Source organism: Syzygium oleosum, unplaced genomic scaffold (genome assembly GCF_021117445.2).
Source record: "Syzygium oleosum isolate NSW1041296 unplaced genomic scaffold, Sole_v2.1 Sole_v2.02, whole genome shotgun sequence".
Lineage (NCBI taxonomy): Eukaryota > Viridiplantae > Streptophyta > Magnoliopsida > Myrtales > Myrtaceae > Syzygium > Syzygium oleosum.
The window spans coordinates 17,687,859-17,710,008 of record NW_026607486.1 but is presented as its reverse complement, the minus strand read 5'-3'; the positions used below and the strand labels follow the sequence as shown (position 1 = coordinate 17,710,008).

The 22,150-nt window shown below is 40.8% G+C and overlaps 3 protein-coding genes across 4 annotated transcripts; 1 reads left to right on the top strand and 2 right to left on the bottom strand.

Moving 5' to 3' along the window:
• Positions 1–22: 22 nt before the first annotated feature.
• Positions 23–3,586, bottom strand: LOC115670504 (protein S-acyltransferase 11). The gene is made up of 4 exons (XM_030591824.2): positions 3,288–3,586; positions 2,068–2,290; positions 1,181–1,479; positions 23–686 (listed from the first exon to the last, which is right to left on the bottom strand). Exons 1-4 carry the CDS (start codon positions 3,303–3,305, stop codon positions 204–206), a joined length of 1,023 nt encoding a protein of 340 aa, XP_030447684.1. The 5' UTR covers positions 3,306–3,586; the 3' UTR covers positions 23–203.
• Positions 3,587–4,167: 581 nt separating this feature from the next.
• On the bottom strand, positions 4,168–7,401 carry LOC115670525 (large ribosomal RNA subunit accumulation protein YCED homolog 1, chloroplastic). The gene is made up of 3 exons (XM_030591837.2): positions 7,224–7,401; positions 5,967–6,667; positions 4,168–4,808 (listed from the first exon to the last, which is right to left on the bottom strand). The coding sequence occupies exons 2-3, from the start codon at positions 6,518–6,520 to the stop codon at positions 4,397–4,399; spliced, it is 966 nt and encodes a 321-aa protein (XP_030447697.1). The 5' UTR covers positions 6,521–6,667; positions 7,224–7,401; the 3' UTR covers positions 4,168–4,396.
• Positions 7,402–9,602: 2,201 nt separating this feature from the next.
• Positions 9,603–21,612, top strand: LOC115686366 (pre-mRNA-processing protein 40C). Of its 2 annotated transcripts, none has more exons than XM_030611821.2 (16): positions 9,603–9,771; positions 9,861–10,258; positions 10,338–10,484; positions 10,892–11,525; positions 11,639–11,793; positions 12,570–12,607; positions 13,256–13,334; positions 13,705–14,175; positions 15,114–15,197; positions 15,541–15,681; positions 15,773–15,879; positions 17,270–17,393; positions 18,030–18,173; positions 18,982–19,128; positions 20,062–20,184; positions 20,892–21,612. In XM_030611821.2, exons 2-16 carry the CDS (start codon positions 10,025–10,027, stop codon positions 21,207–21,209), a joined length of 2,946 nt encoding a protein of 981 aa, XP_030467681.1. In that variant the 5' UTR covers positions 9,603–9,771; positions 9,861–10,024; the 3' UTR covers positions 21,210–21,612. The 2 variants fall into 2 exon arrangements, with proteins under 2 accessions (XP_030467681.1, XP_030467528.1); XM_030611668.2 differs by having other exon boundaries at positions 10,886–11,525.
• The last annotated feature ends 538 nt before the right edge of the window (positions 21,613–22,150 follow it).

Sequence of the window (22,150 nt, the reverse complement as noted above, 5' to 3'; positions counted from 1 at the left end):
ACAATGAAATAGACATAGCAGCTGACAAACAGCATCACTGGTTATAAATCTAAAATTAATGGTAACTGAAAGGAGAGATAGGACGACAAAGGCATTCATTGCAAGATGATTCCTAAATAGACATCTTCAGCAGTGGAATATGGGAGAAAAACACTCTTCATCGAGAAACGAGAGAGTTTTTTTTTTTTTTTTCACATCCTATCTCATATTCTATGTCTCTTCCGAGAACTCCGGAAAATCGGCAAATATCTCGAGAAAGAGTAGGGACAACCGAAAAAACGCACGAGGTTTCGACAATCTCTCTCCCCAGACCCACCACCTGCCCCTGAACTTAGATGGCTTAAATACGTTTGCCCTTCATAGATATAACATAGTTGTTGCCATAAAAGGACAGTGAGGCCTATCTGAACAGAGACACTAGAAACAATTAAGTACACAAGAATAATGCCCCTGGTTGACAATAGCATAGCAGAACCTAACAAAGCAAGAGATAGTTCTCTGACCACTCTTGAAGCAGAACCGCTGCCAAATGTGTGTGGACGAGCAAGAGATGTAAACCTCGGTGGTGGCCAGATATGCCGCCCTGCATAAGAACACATAATCGCGACGTACATGGTGCTGATTAGAGTCAAGATGAGGAAGATAATAAAGTGCCGATGGTTTGTTGCTCCGACACAGTTCCCTATCTGCAAGACACGGTAAATAAAAGCATCAGCTACAAATACAATAAAAAAAAAGGAAAAAAGAAAAGGGAAGGAAAATCATACTATAACTAGTTTTTATCTACTTAAAGAAATAAGTGATTGACATCACAGACTCACAGGATATGCTACAGAAGAAATTCTTGCTGCAGGCAAGTCAAGGTCCCCCAATTAACAAAGAAAGCAACAACAATCAACAATTCGAAAGTGAGCTAATTTAATTTGGTATCAAGTCGATGGGGTTTTACAAGAAGGTATAATCACAAAGCGAAAATTACCAATTCTTCCCCCACCTGAAGTACAGAAAAGAAGAAAAGAAATAAAGAAAACCAATAGTTCTTTTTTGGTGAGGCTATAGGGGCTGCTTCAGGCTAGTTAAATTTATGTCACTGATCTGCAGTGCACTTTAATCAAATTAAAAGACAGATATGGGGTATTCAAAGGAGTAATTTCAAGAAAAGAAGATGCCGGAAACTTACAAACGGGCAGTGATGATCCATGTCCTCTATACACATTCCGCATGAACGACAATGATGAGTTCTTGGTGACTTTGGCTTACAACAATAAAGACAGAAGGTATAGTCCTGAAGGTGCCCCTTCCCCACCAGTGGATAGCTGCCCCACTGTATATTTGGAGGCCTGCCCGCACAGCGAAATGCAGCAAGGCCGAAGGTTGTAAAGGTACTTACTGCCAATACTGCAGTTACAAGGGAGTGGAAGATGCCACAGAAATTGCTGATGGAGAAAACAACAGGGTAAACTGCCCAAACTCCACCGCCTGAAAAACAAGTGACATAAAACAAGTACCAACACTTATCAGACTATGTATGGTCATGTTCAACAATAGAGCTAAAAATACCTAAATGTCTTTTACAAGAGTAACAAAGACAAAAAAATAAATACATTTCAATGAACACCATTTGAGATAACATGCTGGAAGCATATCTAATGTCATTCTATTATTATGGCCACAATGAAAAGCTCAGATACTGATTGTTCTGCTCTGTCTATCTATGCACTGCAAACAAAGCTGAACATGGTCCACTAAGCCTAACTAATTATAGTCTGTCAAGATACAGAATCCGCCTCTAAGAACAAATTTCTAGCAACAAGAATTCAATCACCATCTTGCTTTCTCTTCAAATTTCCGAGTCCTAAAAGGATCATTAGCTACTGATGAGGCATTCTTTGTATATCAAATAGAGTCTCAACACTTTTCATCCTTCTACCAGAAAAATAGTCCTAGGAGTTTAAGTGCATACTTGCATTTTGCAGACAAAAGTGAAGCATGACTACTAGTAGTATAAAGCAACACAAGAAGGAAAGACTACTCTACTAGAAAGAGAAAGCTGGTTCAGCAACTTACACAATATGAAGAGCATAAACAATGACACAACACTAACAAAGCACCGGTCACGCCAGCGTCTCCACCACAGGGACTTATCTTTTCGTTTCTGTGCGTGGTCATTTGTTATGGCTCCACACCAACCACACTTAAAAACAGGTGCGTTGGATGGTAAAAGAAGGCGAAGTCCACAACCCCAACATGTTCTCTCATTTTCCTCCCTGACTGTGGCTTCAACATGCTCCTTTACGAAAAAGCAGGACATGAATCCAATGTGTGCATATAACCACTTTAAGGTGAAGATCAAAACACAAGGGAACGTGATCATTGACAACACCAATGGATTTCTTGCTTCACAGACGAGAACAAAATCTTAAATGGCTCATGATATTCTTATTGTGTCATCCTAAAACATCAGAAAAACTACTTAAATGATTAAACTGACAAGTCTACTCGCTGAGTGATACATTGATTTTTGTATCAAATACAGGTCTCCTTTAAATCTTCCATTAAATGGGGAAAAAATGTCTGTGACTTGAATCTTGTCTGATCCCAATAAAACAATCTCATTTGTAGATTCACAAAAAAAAAAAAAAATAAGGCATCGATGTCCTGATTTCATGCAAATCGCATTCATCTGCAATCAACAAATGGCATTAGTAACTAGAGCAAGCTGAAAAACCATAAAGCTCTGAGTTGAGCCTCCAACTTCTTTCTGAGCCACTTCCTCAATGGCTTCTCTCTCCACCAAAACTTAAAGTCAATGCACCCGAAACATGATCATCCTACATAGTTCGATCCTAAAGCATCGCGACCAAGAATCTTTTGTCAAGCGCCGCTACGAAGTCTCCACGGAATTCACTACCGGAATCGATCTTCAAGAAACGCCTACCGACGGCACTCAAATCGCAGATCAACATCACAAAAAGAATTTCCTCTTCATGAACGCTCAAAAACAAACCCCGAACAAAACTACGGCAAGTAGATTACGGCTAAAATGAGCCTCATCAAGCTCGCTCCTCACCATCGCATAATCCTCGCACGAGCGATGAGCAACAATGAAGCAACGAAAACGAACGCGCAACCAAAGAATCCACGGCCAAACCTCCTATAAACCACGGGATCAAAAAAACTGAAAAAACCACAACCGGAGGAGCTATTGCAAGCGCGGAACAAAAACCGAGCGACGACGACGACGAAGAAGAAAGCGAAACAGGAGCCGAAGCGGAGGATGCACGCACCACAGCCAAGTCAATCATGCTGCGCAACCGCCTCGCGGAACGAAAGGACGGAGCAGGAGCCTCGCTCGCGTTTCCCGACGTCGCGGTCCGGATGGCGACGGCCGTCGGGGAATCAGCCTCGACGAGTCCGTCTTCCGCTTTCTCCTCCGCCGCAGCGCCTCCGCGAGCGAGGGAGAGAGAGAGAGAGAGGAAGTTGATGATGGTGCGACGGCGAGTCTGCGAAAGCCTGCGACGAATTTGGGTGGTGGTGCCCGGTCGAACCGGACTCGGGCCTCAGATATCCGGAAAATTCTCTCTCTTCAACGGCGCTATTTTCCAAGCTATTTCCACTAGACCCACGCTTTATTTTATTTTATTTTATTTTATTTGTCACGTCGACGGATCAAAATTACGCTTTAACCACAAAATTCGATTCCACATCGATTGTCAACAGTCAACGTTATACCTCTCTCTTTGATCAACTCTCACCGTATCTCCCCTTCCATTACCGTGTCTTTGTCAAGTTTCGTGAAGGAAAAGTCAACTTCGTGCAGGTCCGTCGACCTCTCGTTGCGATTACATCGGGCCTCGGGCAAACGCGGATTGACTCCCAGTTTCCTGCTTCGTTTTGCATCCTCTTTTCCCTTCCTACAGTGGCCCACGAGTGCTGCCGATATGTTTATGGCAGGCGCGCCGAAGCCAGTCAAAGGATGCGCGTCGCGCTGTTATCGACCCGAGTTCGTTGGCAGTGCGGTTCTCAATCTAATTGCCACAGTACATGCCCTTTCTAGTTCAGGTCGTTTTACGGTGCTGCTGCAGGGGATGGATCGAAGAATGCTCGTGACGATTCGGTTTTTTTCGTCCGCGAATGATATGAAGTGACGAGTGAAATGCTGACAAGTTTTAAGCTTGTCGAGAGTAATGCCGTCGCATTGCAATGGTCAATTTGGTGCAATGAGCTTGATGACTTACACTGGTGTCACCAATTGGCACTTCATATTCTTTAACCTTAAGCCAGCTTGGACAGTCTTAATGCTTCATTTTGTAGCACTTGCATAAACGACAGCAAAAATGTCAATCAATTGACAAAAATGTATCGAACAAAAAGTTACGATTACACCGGTTCAATATCAATTTGGCTGCATTTGCTTTCTAAGGTTTCCGAGAGGGCCCCGAACTTTCTTTTCCGCCTGCTCTTCCCCGCAACTGCAACTGCCGGTGTTCAGATTCGTACCGCATTGGAGGCACAGGCCCTTGCAATTAGGATCGCACACGGCACTTATGGTGATCTCCAGGTGCACCAAGTCCCTCACGTGCTTCGAGATGTCGATTTCCTTCTCTTCGGGAGGAAAATACAGCCGATCCTCCAGGTCGATAGAAGCCTCGTCCTCGTCGTCTCCTTCCTCACCAGTTGGGAATGGTTTGGACTTGTCTTCTCCAAAGATGACCCCCATGTCGATAAGTTCAGGCTCTTCAATGGGATCTTTAGTCAACAAAAGTGAGAAATTGGTGTATATGCAGTCAGCGGCAGGCTCGCCGCACCTATAGAGCCCAATGAAAAAAACATAATTAGGCTCTGCAGTAACCAACACAAGTGAAAGCACACCATTCATCGTTTTTTTTCTTTTTGACTAAAATCACTTTACAGAATCTGCAATATTACATGGAACACAATGTCGATTACATTTCACATGGTCTTCTCTATAGCCAATATGACACTAAAATATACAAAGAAAAGAAAAATTGCAAGGTGAAACTGCTTCAAGAGCATCTGTACACGAACTCATGAACAGCTGTGATATTTTTGCATTCTCCTATCCATTTTTTTCACATTGATTGTATGTACTCAATGACCCAGGTTATTTGGTTTATAAAATGCTCCCACTGAGCACTAAAGTTATTCATGTCATCAATAGGATTATTATCTTCTATAAAGCTAGTTGAATATGAGTGTCAGCAGCTAAGGACAACAGGCACATCTTCAAATGAACATGACTCTTCAACAGTTCCATATAACCTCAAAAGTTCCCAAGCAAACTGAGAAATGCTTAACAAGACTGACTAATATTTCTTCCCGGCAAATAAAATCTATGTACTTATCCAGTCCCAGGAAGTCAGCCAAATCTGGGATGTATTTCCAAAATTTTAATCCCAAGATTACCACAGACACACAAAATAAGGAAATTGAAAGGAGAATCAAGCAAAACTTGATTTAAATCTAATGTTACTGGCAATGGAGGAAATCACTTTTCTGGACTAAGGATGCTCAAGAAAAGAGATTCAAGAGCCTCATTGAAGCTTCCTCCATCCACAAGACAGAAGCTCAGAGCAAGTGGCAAAGGGTCATGTTTGAAGAAAAATAATAAACAAAGGCCGTATGCAAGGCCACAAAGCTTCCAGTATGGAATGAAAATAGGAAGAGCACGGTACAGATAGACTTACTTAACTTGATAAAAGATCAAGTGTTTATTTAGCTATTTTCTCCACCAAATACATCTTAAGATAATGGACTGACTGGGATAGGATTATGACAAATGCTAGATTGTACTGTCTCAATCCTTGGATTTACTCCCAAAAAAACAATCATTCCAATGAATAATTGGACTCAGGATGTGAATTGCTTGAAGAAATGATGATATTGCATAGGAAATGCAAGAGAGGACTTAGAATGGTCAAGTAAGAAAATAAAAACAAAAGTACCTGTTACAACCAAGAGTGATGACAGTTCTTATTATCCCGTCGAGCCTCAACTTTTGCTTCTTCCTACTGACATCAATTGATATCTGTACCGGTGTTCCGTGAGGATAATCCTTCACGGCCTTGGTCACACGAATTCCCATCGCTGAGGCCCTAGATTTGGATAACTCTGTCGAAAGCTTCTCTAACCCAAGCCTCTCTAGGGTGGTACAGTATTCTACATGTGAAACTGAAGAATTTCTCTTATAAACAACAGCACCTTCCCATGGAGAGTCCACATCCTCATTGCCATCCAGGTCTTGATCCCCCCAATCAAAAAATAAAGTATCATCACTAGTGAAGGACTGAGAACTGCAATCTCTCGGAGCACCCTTTGAACTGTCTGAAGGTGGGCGTATGAAAACTGTGTGCATACGCCCGGTAACACCGGATGAAGCTTTGCGACAAGCAGGAACTCTTATGACGGAAGAAGCATTCTTATGTGGTTTCAAACTATATGATTTATATACGCAAGAACAGGACGGAGCTGTTACCGATGATGAGGTCAAAGGAGACATTTTAGAAGTCCCAAAATTGGCGAAGACAGAGAAGAACTAGTTCAGAATTGGACGAAAAGCCTAGAATTATGAACTCGCAGCAGACAACATTCCAGACCGCCAAATTAGATTGCACGCGTGCAACTAACTATATCATGAGGGGTGGTTCTGCAAAGAGAAAAAACGAGCCTTCAGACGGCAGTAAATGACATACGCAAACGAAGTAAAGGCAAGTAACTGCAAGAAACGAAATTTCAAAGTCCCAGATAATGCCACCTCATTTTATTGACACGCGCTCCTGATATCGACTGCACATGATGCCGATTTACGCCTAATTACACGAATACAAGGTCCAACGCTGTCTGATTTGAACATCTTCACAAACACTTGGCATGGTAAACTCGGCTTCACCCAAAACGCTTTTTTCGCAATGAAATCCGATTCAACTAGGAAGGCAATAACGAAGAACATCCGAGTCGATTTCACATTCCAGCTGAGAGAACATCATCACGCAAAGAACAGAGTATTTTCCATCGAAACTTTCAGTGACTATCAATACAAGAGAAACTGGACCTACACGGTACCAATGAAGCCCATAGGCATCTTTCGGTAGAGTGAACCACGCGAAAGAGTGACGAGCTCTTGATTTCCAGGTCAGTGGGGTACAAGAGAAGCTAATGAAGCTGCGCGAAAAGGATTGTATGATTTGGCAGCAGCAGAGTACCTGAAATACTTTGGAAGAGGCCAGGCTGCGTTAGGAACCTAGACGCGGCGGCGCACGCTCGGCGGCGGCGGCGGAAATGGCCGCCCGGAGCGGAGGCGACGGACGGCGGGAGGGTCGAGCAGACAGCAAGGCGGAAAACCGTGAGCCTCGGACCTTAGCCACTCCTGTTGGAAGAAAATCACAAATGTACGAAATGAAGTTTAGTAAATTGCCCTCATGCCCCCGGGTTTTGAGACAATTATGATAAGAGCTCTAAAACTTATCATCATAAATACATAAATTCTACTAATTTTCATTTTGTGCATTTAAATCTTAATTTCTTTCGCGATAGTCCACCTAGAAAAGCTCTGTGGTATTTTCCATACACTTAAAATCGATGAGGAAAGGAATTATATGCATTGGAGTTATAAGTTTTAAGATTTCAATATATGATAGGATCGCGCTTTTTCCACTTCTCGTTTGGCTTAGACACTCATTTTCTTTGTGTTTTGACCATACTATCTCTTGTGTCGCTCACCACTTCTCTTATAACTCTACAAAACTAATTCCTTTTTATTTTGTTTCTTCTTTTTTTTTTTCTTGCGGATCCCACTTTCCTTCTTTTTTCTTTTCATGCCTAAATTGTCTTTTCGTTTTTTCTCCCATTCTCTTTTTTCTACGCCTCCATGTGGTGCAAACCACGATGTTTTCCACACTTTCCCAGGCACCGGCATTGGGATCATCATACAATTTTAATCTCACAAATGCAATGGGGATTGGAGAGGCCACGGTAATGCTTCCTCCGCATCTTGTGAGAACACACAAAACCCCTATCCACACTAAAGCGAATGGACGCTCCCTTTGCCGATTATGCCTGTTCATGTAACTTCTCAGCTGCATTTTGCCGAGAGTATTTTCAGGTCTTTTCTTGAAAACTCACATGTAAATGATTTCCATGTTGTGCTTAACCAAAAAAGTATTGAACGACGAGTTTGATTTCTCAAAGCTGGACACACCGTTATGGTCCTGAACTATTTTGGACTTTGATTTTTCATTCAAAATAGGCCTAAAGTAGAAACTAAAGAAAAACCGGGCGCTCCACGTACTATCAAGGCGCTTGTTATTCTTATGCCCCACTTTTAGGATATTAACATTCATCTCTATTTGGTAAAGTTGGGGTCCTAACAACATTTTAAATATCACAAGGGTCGTAAGTAGAGAGGGTGGACTAGGCCTTGATGACAAAGGGAGATTGATATCAAGTGGTCCTCCATGGATGATCGAGCCATCTATCTCTCTCTCCAATTCATCATGAGACAAAAAACCAGAGTCCATGGACAACAATGACGATGGATGATGACTCTCCATTGACAGTACTGCCAAAAGAGCTTCTCAGACAATTTTCGCTTTATATTTTCCTTCCAGCTTGTGCTTCTAAATCAATAATTAGAGCAAAGATCTCCCTAACATGCTCATGAAACAAATCAAAAGCAAATAAGGAATTATTTAAGCAGCAATCCGTTAGTCCACAAAACTTCAAAGACCCCTCACAAGTACGGAATTATTCAGGCTACGTGTGGTGGAGAAAAGGGCCTCCTTGGGTTGAGCCCGGTTCAACAAAAGTGTGGTGCGAGCGAAAGTGTGGAGGAGGGGCTGGCATGATAGATATTTGAGTAGGGATGCATAGAAAGAAGAGAATGGGAGAGAAAACAGAGTGACGATTTAGACTTGATAAGAAAAAGAGAGAAGGAAAGTGGGATCCACAAGGACAAAAAAGAAGAAACAAAATAAAAAGGGACAACTTTTGTAGAGTTATAAGAGAAGTAGTTGGTCATACAAGGGATAATATGACCAAAATACACAAAAAAGGAGTGTTTAAGCCAAATGAGGAGTGGAAAAAACGCGATCTTATACAAAATTAACAAATGGGAAATTGTCCTTGGATTTTCTATATACAAAAGAAGGTACACACTTCTCGAGATAAATTATTTCTACCGATAGTATTAAGTTTTATTTAATACAGAAAGGGTGTGTTCGATTGTCTAGATAGAAGGTCCGATATGATAAAAGTTACCTTATCTAACGTATAGAAACGCACCTGAAAGTTATCAATGGTAGAGCTCCAAGCTCATAGACATGCGTGCGGATCTAAGAGCTGGGGAGGGGGGTAAGAGCATCAACGACGGGGGTTGCCTAGCGAGCAGCTGACGCCGGACAGGTTGGCCGGTAGATAAACTTAGGCCCGTTTGGTAGAAAATCAGTAATCAAATCACGAACGCAGGCAGAACCGGGCTGATTTTTTCTGTCCGGTCAATTTAACGCGGAGCAAGACAAAACGTGTGCATGGCCCGTTTTATGTCGGGTCGGGTCATAGCTGCAAAAGAGCAAGTAGCCATTCCCCCTCCGACCAAAACGGGCTGCGCCCTCGTTTCATCGTCTTCCTGGTTCCTGGGTTTATCGTTCTTGTCCGGGCGTTAGGGTTCTGTCGCTCGAGACCACACGTCGGACCGACAAGAGGCGAACAGCGGCTTCTTCAACCCGATTGCCGTCGCCATTGACGGAAAACCAGGTACGTCGAAGCTTTCGGCCGTCGCTTTCTCTCTGTCTAGCTCCCCCGACTTCTCTCCGGAATCACGGACGATCGATGTTGAATCGCAGCGGAAGGACCTGAGATGGTGGATGCTCGGCCGGGCATTCCTCCGATTGCTGGACTGTGCTTTTGGGGAATAGTGGAATTTCCGCATTGAAGCTCCGAAGTACGCGCGAATCGGTCTCTTTTCATTGAGCAGCTCGGAGATTGTGTTGTTTGGGTTCGGTCTTCAATGGCCACCCCGGCGTGGTTGCAGCAGGAGGTGCAACCCGCCGCGCCTCCTGCCGCAGTGTCCCCGGGCGCTCCTCCGCCAGCAGCCATGGATGTGAGTGCTTGCGCGAACGATTCGAAGCCCGAACCCGCCCAGGCAAAATTTGCCAACGCGCCGGGCTTTGTGGTTCCGGCACCTTCGTTCTCCTATACGGTGCTGTCCAACGCGAGCGCGGCACCTGCTGCACCTAATCAGGCATGGACGACGTCTCTTTATGGAGTGTTTCTCTCCTCTGTGTTTTCAGTGCGTATTTATTGTCGTTTATTCGCTGCAGGTTATGAACCTGAATCCACCAAACTTTTCCTCTGTCGTCCAACCTCCGGTTCCTGGGATATCGCCTCCTGCCGGCCCCTCCTTTTCATACAATGTTTCCCAAAATGCTGCCAGCATTCATGGCAAACATGTGCAGCAAACTAGCACAGTAAGGGTCCTTTTTTAATCTCCAGTATCAACAAGTTTTCCTTGCATTTTAGACTGCTTAGAAAGGCACGGTTGGCTTTTATCAACTTTAATTATTAATCGACTCTGAGGGAAAAGACAGAAAGCATAGAGCACACAACCTATAGACACTGTGCAAATGCCGAGGAAGCCCTGTGTTTATGATGATACACAAAAGGATTTACTTTTTGAAGGAGGGTTGGTAGTCCAGAAATTTTAAATGATCTCGAGATAAGATGATATCTCTTTGGGGCAAAGATTAGATTCAACTTCAGAATATGCCAAGTTGTGTGCTTCTTGAGTCTTGTGTAATTGGTCTGTGCTCTATTTTCCAATTAGGATAAATTAGTGTGCCTCTGACCTGAGTACATAACCTTAAACTAGATGCAGAATACGTCAGGAAATGTTGCACCGCATGCAGGTGTCTCGTCATCCGCTTCTACTACTTCTCAGCTAGATCGATTGCCTGGTCAGCCACCTCAAAAGGATGTGGTGTCTAACATCAGTCCTGCAACTGCATGGGCATCATCTCCGAGGCCATTTTCTCTTTCTACTGGAGTACCAGGAACACCTGGTTTACCTGGTCCGCCGGGATTAACCCCGCCTGCACCGGTATCCTCCAATTCCATGATTCCATCCCTCACATCTGATCCTTCCCCCTCTTCCCTGAGACCGAATATTGTCGGTGGCCCTGTAGCCACCAATCCAGGAGTTCAGCCGCAAGTATACTCTGCCTATCCATCTATGCCTCCTATGGCTGCAAATCCTCAGGCACTCTGGTTACAACCTCCACAGATGAGTGGCATGGCTCGACCCCCGTTTGTGCCATATCCTGCTGTACTGCCTGGCCCCTTTCCTTTTCCAGCAACTGGTGGTCCTATTTCATCTATGCCATCACCAGACCCTCAACCTCCTGGTGTTACTCCTTCAGGATCTGCAGGGGGGATGTCGTCGTCCTCTGTGCCTGGCCAGCAGATGGCTGGCAATTCAGCTACACAAACAGAAGTACAGCCTCTTGCAGACGGTGAGTCCTAGAATCTACTCCTTGTTGCAAAGATTGTTGACAAAAGCATAATGCTAGAGATGGTTTTTGCAATAAGGACAGCTGCATCAACATTGCACATTTACTTTCTGCAGATACTAGTAAACATGTTAATGGGATGAATGAAGCTGCAGCAAATGAACAATTGGATACTTGGACTGCCCACAAAGCGGACTCTGGAGTGGTTTACTACTATAATGCTTTGACTGGAGAATCTACTTATGAAAAACCTGCTTGCTTTAAGGGGGAGGTAGTCACCATTTGCATATTTTTATTTCTCTATAAGTTTAATATGTTATTGCACTTCAGAGATCATGCATTTACAGATTTTCAAGGTAACTGCAATATGTCCTTTAGACGCACGTACGTCTGCCTTTATGTGAACCGCTACCATATCAAGTAAATTTGGAAGCTCGAATATGAAACTTTCGAACTTTATATTTCAAATCATACTTTGTTGTCTGGTTAAGTCTTCTCCTTCATAACAAAGTTTTGTTTTTGGGAAAAATCAATAGAACATCAAGCCTACCGACTTGGATAGTATCTAAACTATATATTGCATTGCACATTGATGCACATAAATTGTATCGGACTTGTTATATCTTTTTCACCACGAAGATCATGATAACAAATCGGAGATGGTGGAGGTGTTATTTTATGCTGACAAGTGTACAGTAAATGCTAAATAGTATAATTCTAATTGAACTGATACAAGATGTGTCGATAGAGAATATTGATCTTTTTTCTTTCCACTTTTCTTGAGACAACACCTTTCAACTTGACATTTTTACTAGTGGTCATATGCAGGTTTCTTCGTCCATTTGCATGTCCCATTTTGCTTGCTTTACCCATTTTCTCACTATTTGGTTTGGTCTGATCTTGATTTTACTCGGTTTAAGCCACTTTACCGGATCTTTCATCTAATCTGGGTTTCAATTTGTGATCTAGTTTTGATTTCACCATTGCTTACCTTTAAACCTTTTCACTTGTTGTTATTTAACTTTCTTTCTTGTATTGTCAATGCAGCTTGATAATGTCGCCTCGAAAGCCGCTCCAATATCAATGTAAGTCTTATGTGCTAGAGAGGCTTTTGTTTCACTGATATCATCTTTTCTATGGAAACCATGAATTTTCTTTTAGAAAAAAAAATGTTAGTTTAGCCTTTTTTACAATGTGTTAATAGTTTCTTAAGTTGTAACTTATATCTTGCTGTCATTTGATGTTGTCTGGTAATGGAAATTAAGTATAATCTGCTCTTCAGAAGGTATTTCTTCTTAACGAAGATTTACTGCCAAATGCCTCGTGGAGGTATTATATGTTGAATATTTTCCTGTCATTTGAGCTGTCAAAAACTCAAAATTGTTTAGAGTCGAGAATGCACTCCAGATTGAGTTTCTTGGCTGCTTTAAGGACGTCAGACTCATCAACATAAATGGCATGTATATTGTTTCAAACAACGTGGAGCAATAGTTGTGTACTGTCAATAATTGACAGAAGGTAATTAATGTTGCCTGAGATTTTGGCGTTATCTGGATATCTTTCCTATCGTTATCCAGCCATCATTGCCTATAATTTGGTTGAGTAGGGCTATAGTTGTGGACATCAGACGCACTAATAAAAGAGTAGGAATATAGTTTAGTTGAGTAAGGGGAGCAACTCTCTCTGCTTTGGCTCTTTCAATGACTTTGCTATTATGTTTTAATTGCATTTAGGGAGAAATTGGCTGGCACAGATTGGGAGATTGTTACCATGAATGATGGAAGGAAATATTATTACAATCACCAAACCAAGGTAATTATATCTAAGTGGTCTTCTATTTCTTCCTAATGCATTTTGGAATTTGCTGTAAGTTTGTCCTGTCAATGATACGACTAAATAGGCTTGGTCTTTATACCGTCTATTGTGTTTGGTATAAGAGGCTGTTGCTTGTTTCCTAAAGGGTTTCTTGAATTAGAATGTTTGCTGGTGCACATAATTGTAGCAAAGATATTCTGCATCTTGAGAGATATGGTTAGTCATCTCTGGATGTGTATTGAAATGGATTATCGTGATTGTAGAAGTTTATAGTCGCTTCTCATCTTGATGTCCTTGTTAGCATTGGTTGTTGAATTTGTGAATTTTTTTTTTAACTTTTTAATTAGTTTTATGTTTGCTTTATCAGTTGAGCAGCTGGCAAATCCCGATCGAGGTTAGCGAATTAAGGAAGAAGCAGGATGATAACTCATCAAAAGAAAATCTGATATCAATGGCAAGTGCTAATCCAAATGAAAAAGGATCTGCTCCTATTAGTTTGAGTGCTCCTTCTATTAACACAGGTGGCCGTGACGCCACAGCCCTTAGGACCTCTGGTGTACTGGGGTCCTCCTCGTCATCAGCGCTGGATTTGATTAAGAAAAAGTTGCAAGAATCTGGAACTCCTAGTAATTCTTTGCCAGTTCCAGCTGCATCTGGAGCAGCAATATCAGAACTCAATGGGTCAAAATCAGCAGAGGGAACAAGCAAGGTCCTCCAAAGTGATGGCAGCAAAGACAAAGTAAAAGATAATGGAGATGGTAATATGTCTGATTCTTCTTCTGATTCAGAGGATGCAGACAGTGGACCAACGAAGGAGGAGCGTATTCGGCAATTTAAGGTATATTCACTGCTGGTCCTTTAGATTAACGAGTTGGACTTTGCAATACTTTTGGTTTTCATATTCACAACAGGAACTCAAATTCGCGTCTCTAGAAAGCCCATTTCATGAATTCTCTGAGATATCAAAATTAAAAAATAAAATGCACAGATGCTTTATTTATCACCAAGTAGAGATGAATACTATATGGTAGCGGCAGGAAATTCTTTAGCGCTGAATCAGGGTATTCAAGAAGAGCAGGGTGTTCCAGCCTGATTCTGTCAAGTTTTCCTAACTACTGCTTGTCTTCTATATAAGTTGGTAAAGCCTTTGAAATGTTTATATGAAGTCTAGTTAGTTTTTCATTAATGATGACACAAGGTAGCATCTTGAGTGTTAGGAAACTGCTTTCCAAATCTTTGTATTGTAGAAGAATAAGGGCTGCATAATTTGGACTTTTTTTGTGCTTTCATTGTTTGATTTAGATGAGCATTCTTTGGTTTGATCTGGAAGGAGGATAGACCAACTTTAATGTACATGTTCTTCAAGATGATGTACTGTAATCTTGTATGTCATGTATAATACCTATTTATGGGAAGATGGTGAGGGGGTGCTATCCCAAACAAGATCATGTACAACTGACATCTATCAGATCTTTGGCAAATTGTCACAATTACGTTTCTCAATGGAACAAAGAGTCTTCATTACTGCATTTTATATTCTAAGGGTGATTTGGAATTTTATTATGAAGCATAGATGATGGAAAGGCAGCTGGCTTCAGGCTTTTGCTTGGCTTGAGCTTTTAATGGCCAATGTTGATTCCAATTAAAGGCAGAAGCCACATATAATTCTTGCAGTTTCGCTGCTTGCTTGCTTGCATGAAGTGCACAATTTCATTATTTATGAAGTAATCTAAACATATCTATAAGAGATATTAATTTGGGCTTGGTAATTTGCAGGAGATGCTTAAGGAACGAGGTGTAGCTCCATTCTCAAAGTGGGAGAAGGAACTTCCAAAGATCGTATTTGATCAACGTTTCAAGGTTTGTTGTCGTGATTATGATTAATTTCCAAGTAAAATCGAGGGGTTTTTTACAACCTCATCAATGCAATTATATTTATCTAGAAAAGTAAGTATCCTAGTGGGGCTTTTATCATTTCACATGATTATTAGCCATCTTGTTATGTTAAATAATCTGACGCATCAACTGGCTGATTGTTAGCCATCATGTTTTGTTTATGCTTAAAGAATCTGACGCATCAACTGGTAATATGGCATGCTCAATATTTATTGGCATATCCACCTCTTTATCTTTTCGAAAAGGCTCATTATTGTACTCCCTCATTCACTTCTCACTTTAATTGTTGAGGGAATTCACGTTGCAGGCTATACCAAGTTACTCTGCTAGAAGATCATTATTCGAACACTATGTTAAGACACGTGCTGAGGAGGAGCGCAAGGAAAAGCGAGCAGCACAGAAGGCTGCTATAGAAGGATTTAAACAGTTACTGGAGGAGGCATCGCAGGTTCCATATATACCCTCTATAAGTGGGTTATTCATCATTTAGGTTCTGTGGGTTGTGTTAACTGCTTATCAAATACCTTTTTGTCGTGCAGGATATTGATCACACAACTGATTATTACACTTTTAGAAAGAAATGGGGCAACGATCCACGGTTTGAGGCCTTGGAACGGAAGGATCGAGAGAATTTATTGAATGAAAGGTACCTCTTGTGCAGAGAAATTGCTTGAGGTTCTCATCAATGCGACCATATTCTTTTTTTTTGCAAGTCTCTATTTTTTTGGACGCTGGTCACTCAATCTCTATTTTATCTTGTTATGAACCATCTACTTATGTCATGGTCATCGATTCAGTTAAAAGTTGGCCTTGTCTCGTTGATGATACTGCAAAATTAACTTGGCCTTGCTGCAGGTAGAAGTTGCTTAGTGATGAATATTCTGATTAGTGTTCAAAATGTTCTTGCAGTTGATGTGTTGTCTGGTCTGCATGATTATCTATGCTCTTGCTTGAATAACTTCAAACCCTTTATAGTTCAGTTGGTAACTGTATTCTGCGGGAGGTGCCAATTCAGTCTGTCACATGGCACAAGTCAGTGTGATATTTCATCTTCAACACACTGAACATGTAGAGAATGTAGGGCCAACCAGAAGCAGTTATCATTCTTAATCTTTTATGCTCATGTAGAGAAATTTAACATGGTTACTGATAATTTGTCCAAGCTATAGTTTCTTGTTCTAGATGTTTCACTCTGGAAGATGCCTCTTCCAAGAGTAAGTAACTACATTAGGGGTCCCATGTTAATCAATTTTAGAAGTCAATTTATTGGCAAAGCCAAATGAATGGAGAATAGAATGAGCCTGGAAGTAGAAAACCATTTTCTTTTAGTGAACTGTAGTCTTTGTTTGGGTCTTTTCCTTCTCTGAACTATTTTATTAACTTGATATTTTGTTCAACGGTTGTTGTTTTCGTTTTTTTGGTCTCTTCTCGATAAGTTGGGTGGGAGGGCACTAGTAATCTAAGATTGATTGCTTGTGTCCCTGGGTCATGAGAAAGTAGCTTGTTGGTATCAGTCAGTCGTCAAATACACCTGGTTGAGGTCATTACAGACACTTTTGGGCTATGGATACTCATAAGAGGAAAGATTATTACGGTTCTTCTTTTGTCTTCTTTGCAATTTTGTCCTTCGTTGTAGTCAAAGAATATGCTTTATCCCTCTCATAACAAAACTAAGGTAATGGTGGCTACCGATGCATTCGTGCGAATGTTGTCTGTTTTGTCTGTCCGGATGTTTGAGAGATTAAGTTGTAGTTTTTAACATTGACTCTGTGAGATATTGGATTAACATATAATTTCCTTTGACGATTATTCTTATGCAAATTCATGTTGTACTGTTTTTTAGAGAGCAAGTCAATTTTATGATAAGCATTGAAAGCCAAATGAGTCAGCAAGTAGTAGGCTAGTGACCAGATTCTCAGATTCCTTTGGTGTGTTCTTTAGCTCTCCAAGCTTTCTGGTTTGCAAAATAAATGTTCCTTATTTCTTGTCTCATATATATGATATCTGATTGCAAAAAGTTTCTGTTTGACTTGTAGGGTCCTCCCTTTAAAAAAGGCTGCTGAAGAAAAGGCTCAGGCAATGCGTGCTGCTGCCACTTCTAGTTTTAAATCCTTGCTTCGAGATAAAGGAGATATAACTGTCAATTCCCGTTGGTCCAGGGTAGAGGCAACACTAAACTTTACATCTTTCCAGTTGAAGATTCTTCCTGAACTAACTTAGACTTGCAGTCTCGAGATAAATGAGTTCTAATCATTCTGTGGAGTTATCAGTGGCTACATGCCTGTTATTTTTCCTTTATGTTTTATATAGGGATGGAACAAACATATAAAGATGCCCATCCTGCGTAAATGATGTATCTTACTACTAACAGTAATCCACATCACATGATTTCTGTCTCTTCTGGGTGGCCCTTGACTAAGCTCTGTCAGATTTCTGAAAATGCTTTTGCACCTTGCATTATATTTATTTCTTCACTATTCTGAAGAAAAAGTTGAAAAGGAAATTATTCAGCGGGCTATTTGAATGTATTTTAATCTTTAATTTTCTTTTCATTTTTTCTTTTACTTCTTTTTTTATTCTTAGCTGAAGTTAGAACTGGACAATATCTGAGGTAATACTGTAGCTGCATAATCAATGAGCTTCTCTTCATGGTTTGAAAAATGTCAAGAACGTTACAGTAGTTGGTGTAATGATGTGACTGCATCATTCATAATCTTGCAGCTTCTTTAATAATTTGTCATAATTCTATTTTATGCATAAGCTTAAAATTTGTATGTACTTTTCTTCTTGTTGAAGGTAAAGGATAGTCTCAGGGATGACCCAAGATACAAGTCAGTGAAGCATGAGGACAGGGAGGCCTTGTTCAATGAGTATATAACTGAATTGAAGGCTGTGGAAGACAGAGAAGAAAACGAGGCAAAAGCCAAGAGGGAAGAGCAGGTATATATTCTAATGTTATTTTAGAAGGACCTCTCTCTCTCTCTCTCTCTCTCTCTCTCTCTCTCTCTCTCTCTCTCTCTCTCTCTCTCTCTCTCTCTCTCTCTCCGAATGCAAATTTTTTTTTTTTTTCAGGATATACACTCAAAATCCTGCATTGCTAGATGTTCACTTTTCTTTTTTAAGAATTCAGGGGATTTCCGATTGATTTCCCAGGTGTAGATAACATTTAGCATTATGGACTACCTGTTTCGCTTATATCATCGACTGTTGTGAATTCTTAACTGAGGCGAAAATCCTGGAAAATAGACTTTGCTAAAATAGGAATGGCAGTTGATATCATAAATGCTCAGAGTATGTCATATTTGTAAAGTAGAAAAATTGATGAAATCCTATTTCAGCAGATTGTAACTAAAACAAAAAAGAAACCATTATGCTATTCTCCCGGGTGGTTGATCTGCAAATGATCAATAATCACTGTAGTTGCTTCTTCTTCTTCTTCTTCTTAGAAATGCTTGTTAACATAATAGAATTAATATCATGTATTTGGGCTTATGTTTTTAGCTTGTTTTATACACAGGGTGGCAACTCCTTGGTGCCGCTCTTATTTAATTGATTTAATTTGTAAAAAAGAGAGATTGCAATTTCAGAGTTCTTGTAGGGAGAAAATTTAGATGCTAGTAATCTTTTAACAGTTCCCCGCCACCCCCCCGAATTGCGTGCATGCTTCTACTCATGTTTGCTCGAGACATTGGTGCCTCAAATATTTGTACATCAAGGTTTAAGCTTTTCCGTTTATACTTCTTTGCAGGAGAGACTGAAGGAAAGGGAAAGAGAATTGCGAAAACGGAAGGAAAGAGAAGAACAAGAAATGGAGAGGGTACGGTTAAAAATACGCAGGAAAGAGGCAATTGCTTCTTTTCAAGCATTGCTTGTTGAAACAATCAAGGACTCTCAGGTTGGTAATTACTATCAGTTCCCTTCAATAGTGTTGACTGGATGTCTTGACAATCTACACATCTAAGCGTTGAGAAAAGTCAACTTGAAATAGGATAAGGCCTTTCTTTTTCTTAAGAGAAATTGATGACACCTTTTCATGGGTATACTGGAGTTCGACAGATGTAGGGCCTGAACCCGTGGTTGTGAACACTTTGGAGCATCAGTCGTTCCCTTTAGTTATTAAGTAGAAATTTTGTTAGACCTTCATATGTGCTTGGTGGGTTAACTTTAACCATGAATGGAGGAAAGCTCTGTTAATATCGGATGTTCACATAATTTTTGTTGTATTATCCTAAGACTTGATGCATCTTGCTGAGAAAGTCTTAGTTATTTGATCTGCCATATTTGTTTGCATGACCTCACACTTAACATTTAATAATATGATTAATGATTATTTACAATGGCAAACTTTATAAATAACTGATTTATGAGCGAAATAGTATTTCTTCCTTTGAGGAATTGCAAAAGTACAATTCGGTCCTAGACTTATTTGCCTAGTCTGTGGATGTAATTCTACTTAATGCAGTGAACTTCAACTCTTCAATCGAATTCCTTAGCCTTTATATATTTATAAATGGCAATCTCGCATAGTGCATGGTGGCAGCTACCTAAAACAACTGCATGCATAGTTATGGAGGGGGGGGCGGGTGGGGGAGGGGAGGGAGAGAGTCGACGGCAGGTTTCCATGCTTGCCCAACTCAAGCTAGCAGTTAGGCAGCTATGCTTGTTACTTGCATCTGGAATTCGTGCCTCTTTCTTCCTGTTTGATTGTTATTAACAAGGGGTATTACACATCTCCCTCTTCCTGTTAAAATTAAGACGTAGCTGTGTCTAGGAAAACTACATAATTTTGTGATTTGTTATTGACTTCATGTATTGATAATGTAAATAGGCTTCCTGGACGGAGTCAAAAGTTAAAATTGAAAAAGATCCTCAAGGACGTGCCAGTAATCCTGATTTGGATCCAGCTGACACAGAGAAACTCTTCAGGGAGCACATCAAGCTTCTGCACGAGGTAATTTTGCAATCCTCTTGGGTATAATTTTTAGGAACAATTGAGTTTGACTCTCCATCCTATATCTTTCGATGGCTAACAACATGATGCATCTTTTCTCCTACCCTACATCATGACCCTATAGGTAGCCACCATACCCCAAGTCCAACTTCCTGTTCCAGGGGCAGGGTTCTGAACTTGAAGAGTCAGACTTGATGCAGACATGATACATTTGAGAACCTTGATAGCTACTAACTGGAAATATGTTGGCTAGTGTCTGTCAATGATCGTTCAGAAATCTTATGTGCATTGTTGGAGTTTGCTAGAAGTATTTTCAGTACTTATCAAGAGGCGACAAAAACTAATGTCCGAAGGGGCAGAAATATTACCTCCACGAAACAATACTGGAACGAACTTACGAAGAAAGGCAGGTGCAATTAGATGGTTAGTTATGGAGATTTTTGACAATTGGTAGGAGGAAAAACTTCTTGATATTCTAGCTTGTTTACACACTAAAATCAAATTGCTGAACTCCCTTGGGACCTGCATTGATGAGATTAGTCACCAATTACGATTTGGCGTTGGTCGATATCAAGGCTGCTATTGGTAGGTCTGGCCACTAGAAATGTTTCTTGGTCATACTGCAGTTATTCGACCAGGAAGTCCTTTGATACTTGATATGCATGAACTGATTTTCATTTCCTTCGGCAATTTTGATTTTTTCGCAGCGATGTTCCAACGAGTTCAGAGCTCTCCTCTCGGAATTTATTACTTTGGAGGCAGCTTCACGGGAAATGGAAGATGGGAAAACATTGCTTAACTCGTGGTCAACAGCTAAGCGGCTTCTAAAGCCCGACCCAAGGTACAACAAGATGCCAAGAAAAGAGAGAGAAACATTGTGGCGACGGTATGTGGAGGAGATGCAGCGAAAGCAGAAGTCAGGCGACGATGACAGAGAAGAGAAAAACGTGGATGCAAAAGGTCGAAGTGCTGCTAATTCTGGAAGGTTACCAACTGGATCGAGGAGAGCTCATGATCAGAGATAGCTTATCGGAGAGAGCTTCTCTATGGTGAGAGATCAACTGTGCTTTAACGAAATTTTCCGTTTCCATTGGAGAGTGAACCTCCTAATTTTTGTACACATTGGAGTTCCCCCTCCCCTTAGTTTATAGCTTATAATCTAACTACTCCTGGGATTAGTCAACACCCCGCTTTTAGGTGTTTTGACCCCTAATGTTTATTAGTAGGCTATGTGGGTTAAAAAAAAGTTTAGCGAGTCAAGAACCAGAGCTTTATATTGTTCTTTCTCTAGCATCACATATCATCGAATTATAGAAACGTGCTCTGGGGGACAGAGTAGGCATTGTAGATCTACAGTGGTATGACCTGACAAATCTTCTTCATCTGTGTATGAATAAGCAATTGTGCAATTTCAAAGAGAATTTTTTCTGCTTTGGATTCCAATTGGTTCCTTCTCGGTAAATGCATGCGTGACTCGAGTGAGGCCACAAGAAAGATCCCTACATTAAACTAAACTTTCAAGAGACTTGCTAAACTTTCAGATAAAAATTTCAGCATTTATGCATGATAGAAACTTTTTTCACAATGGAAAGTCAATATCGATATATCTGTGGTTAGTCATTTCATTTCCCAAATGTGCGGTAACGTTCTTCTTTAGCTAGTGACGCCAGCTATAACTTAGTAGTTCAACCCTCAAACTGCAGATCATACTGAACTTATTTTCCTTCATTATCATTTCCGTTCTATGAATGTTCATTGCATAACCAAACAAATGACAGAAATTGCAATTTCCTTTCATTTACTCTTCCCTCCATAAGTTGCCAAAACATGAAGCCCAAGTTTCTTGGATGGGTCAGGTGATTGTACACATGATTCACAAACATCAAAGTGCCGAGGCAACACGACGTGGATTACAAAGCTGCGCATTGCGAGATGAATGGAGATTAAGGGATTGACAGAGGAATGA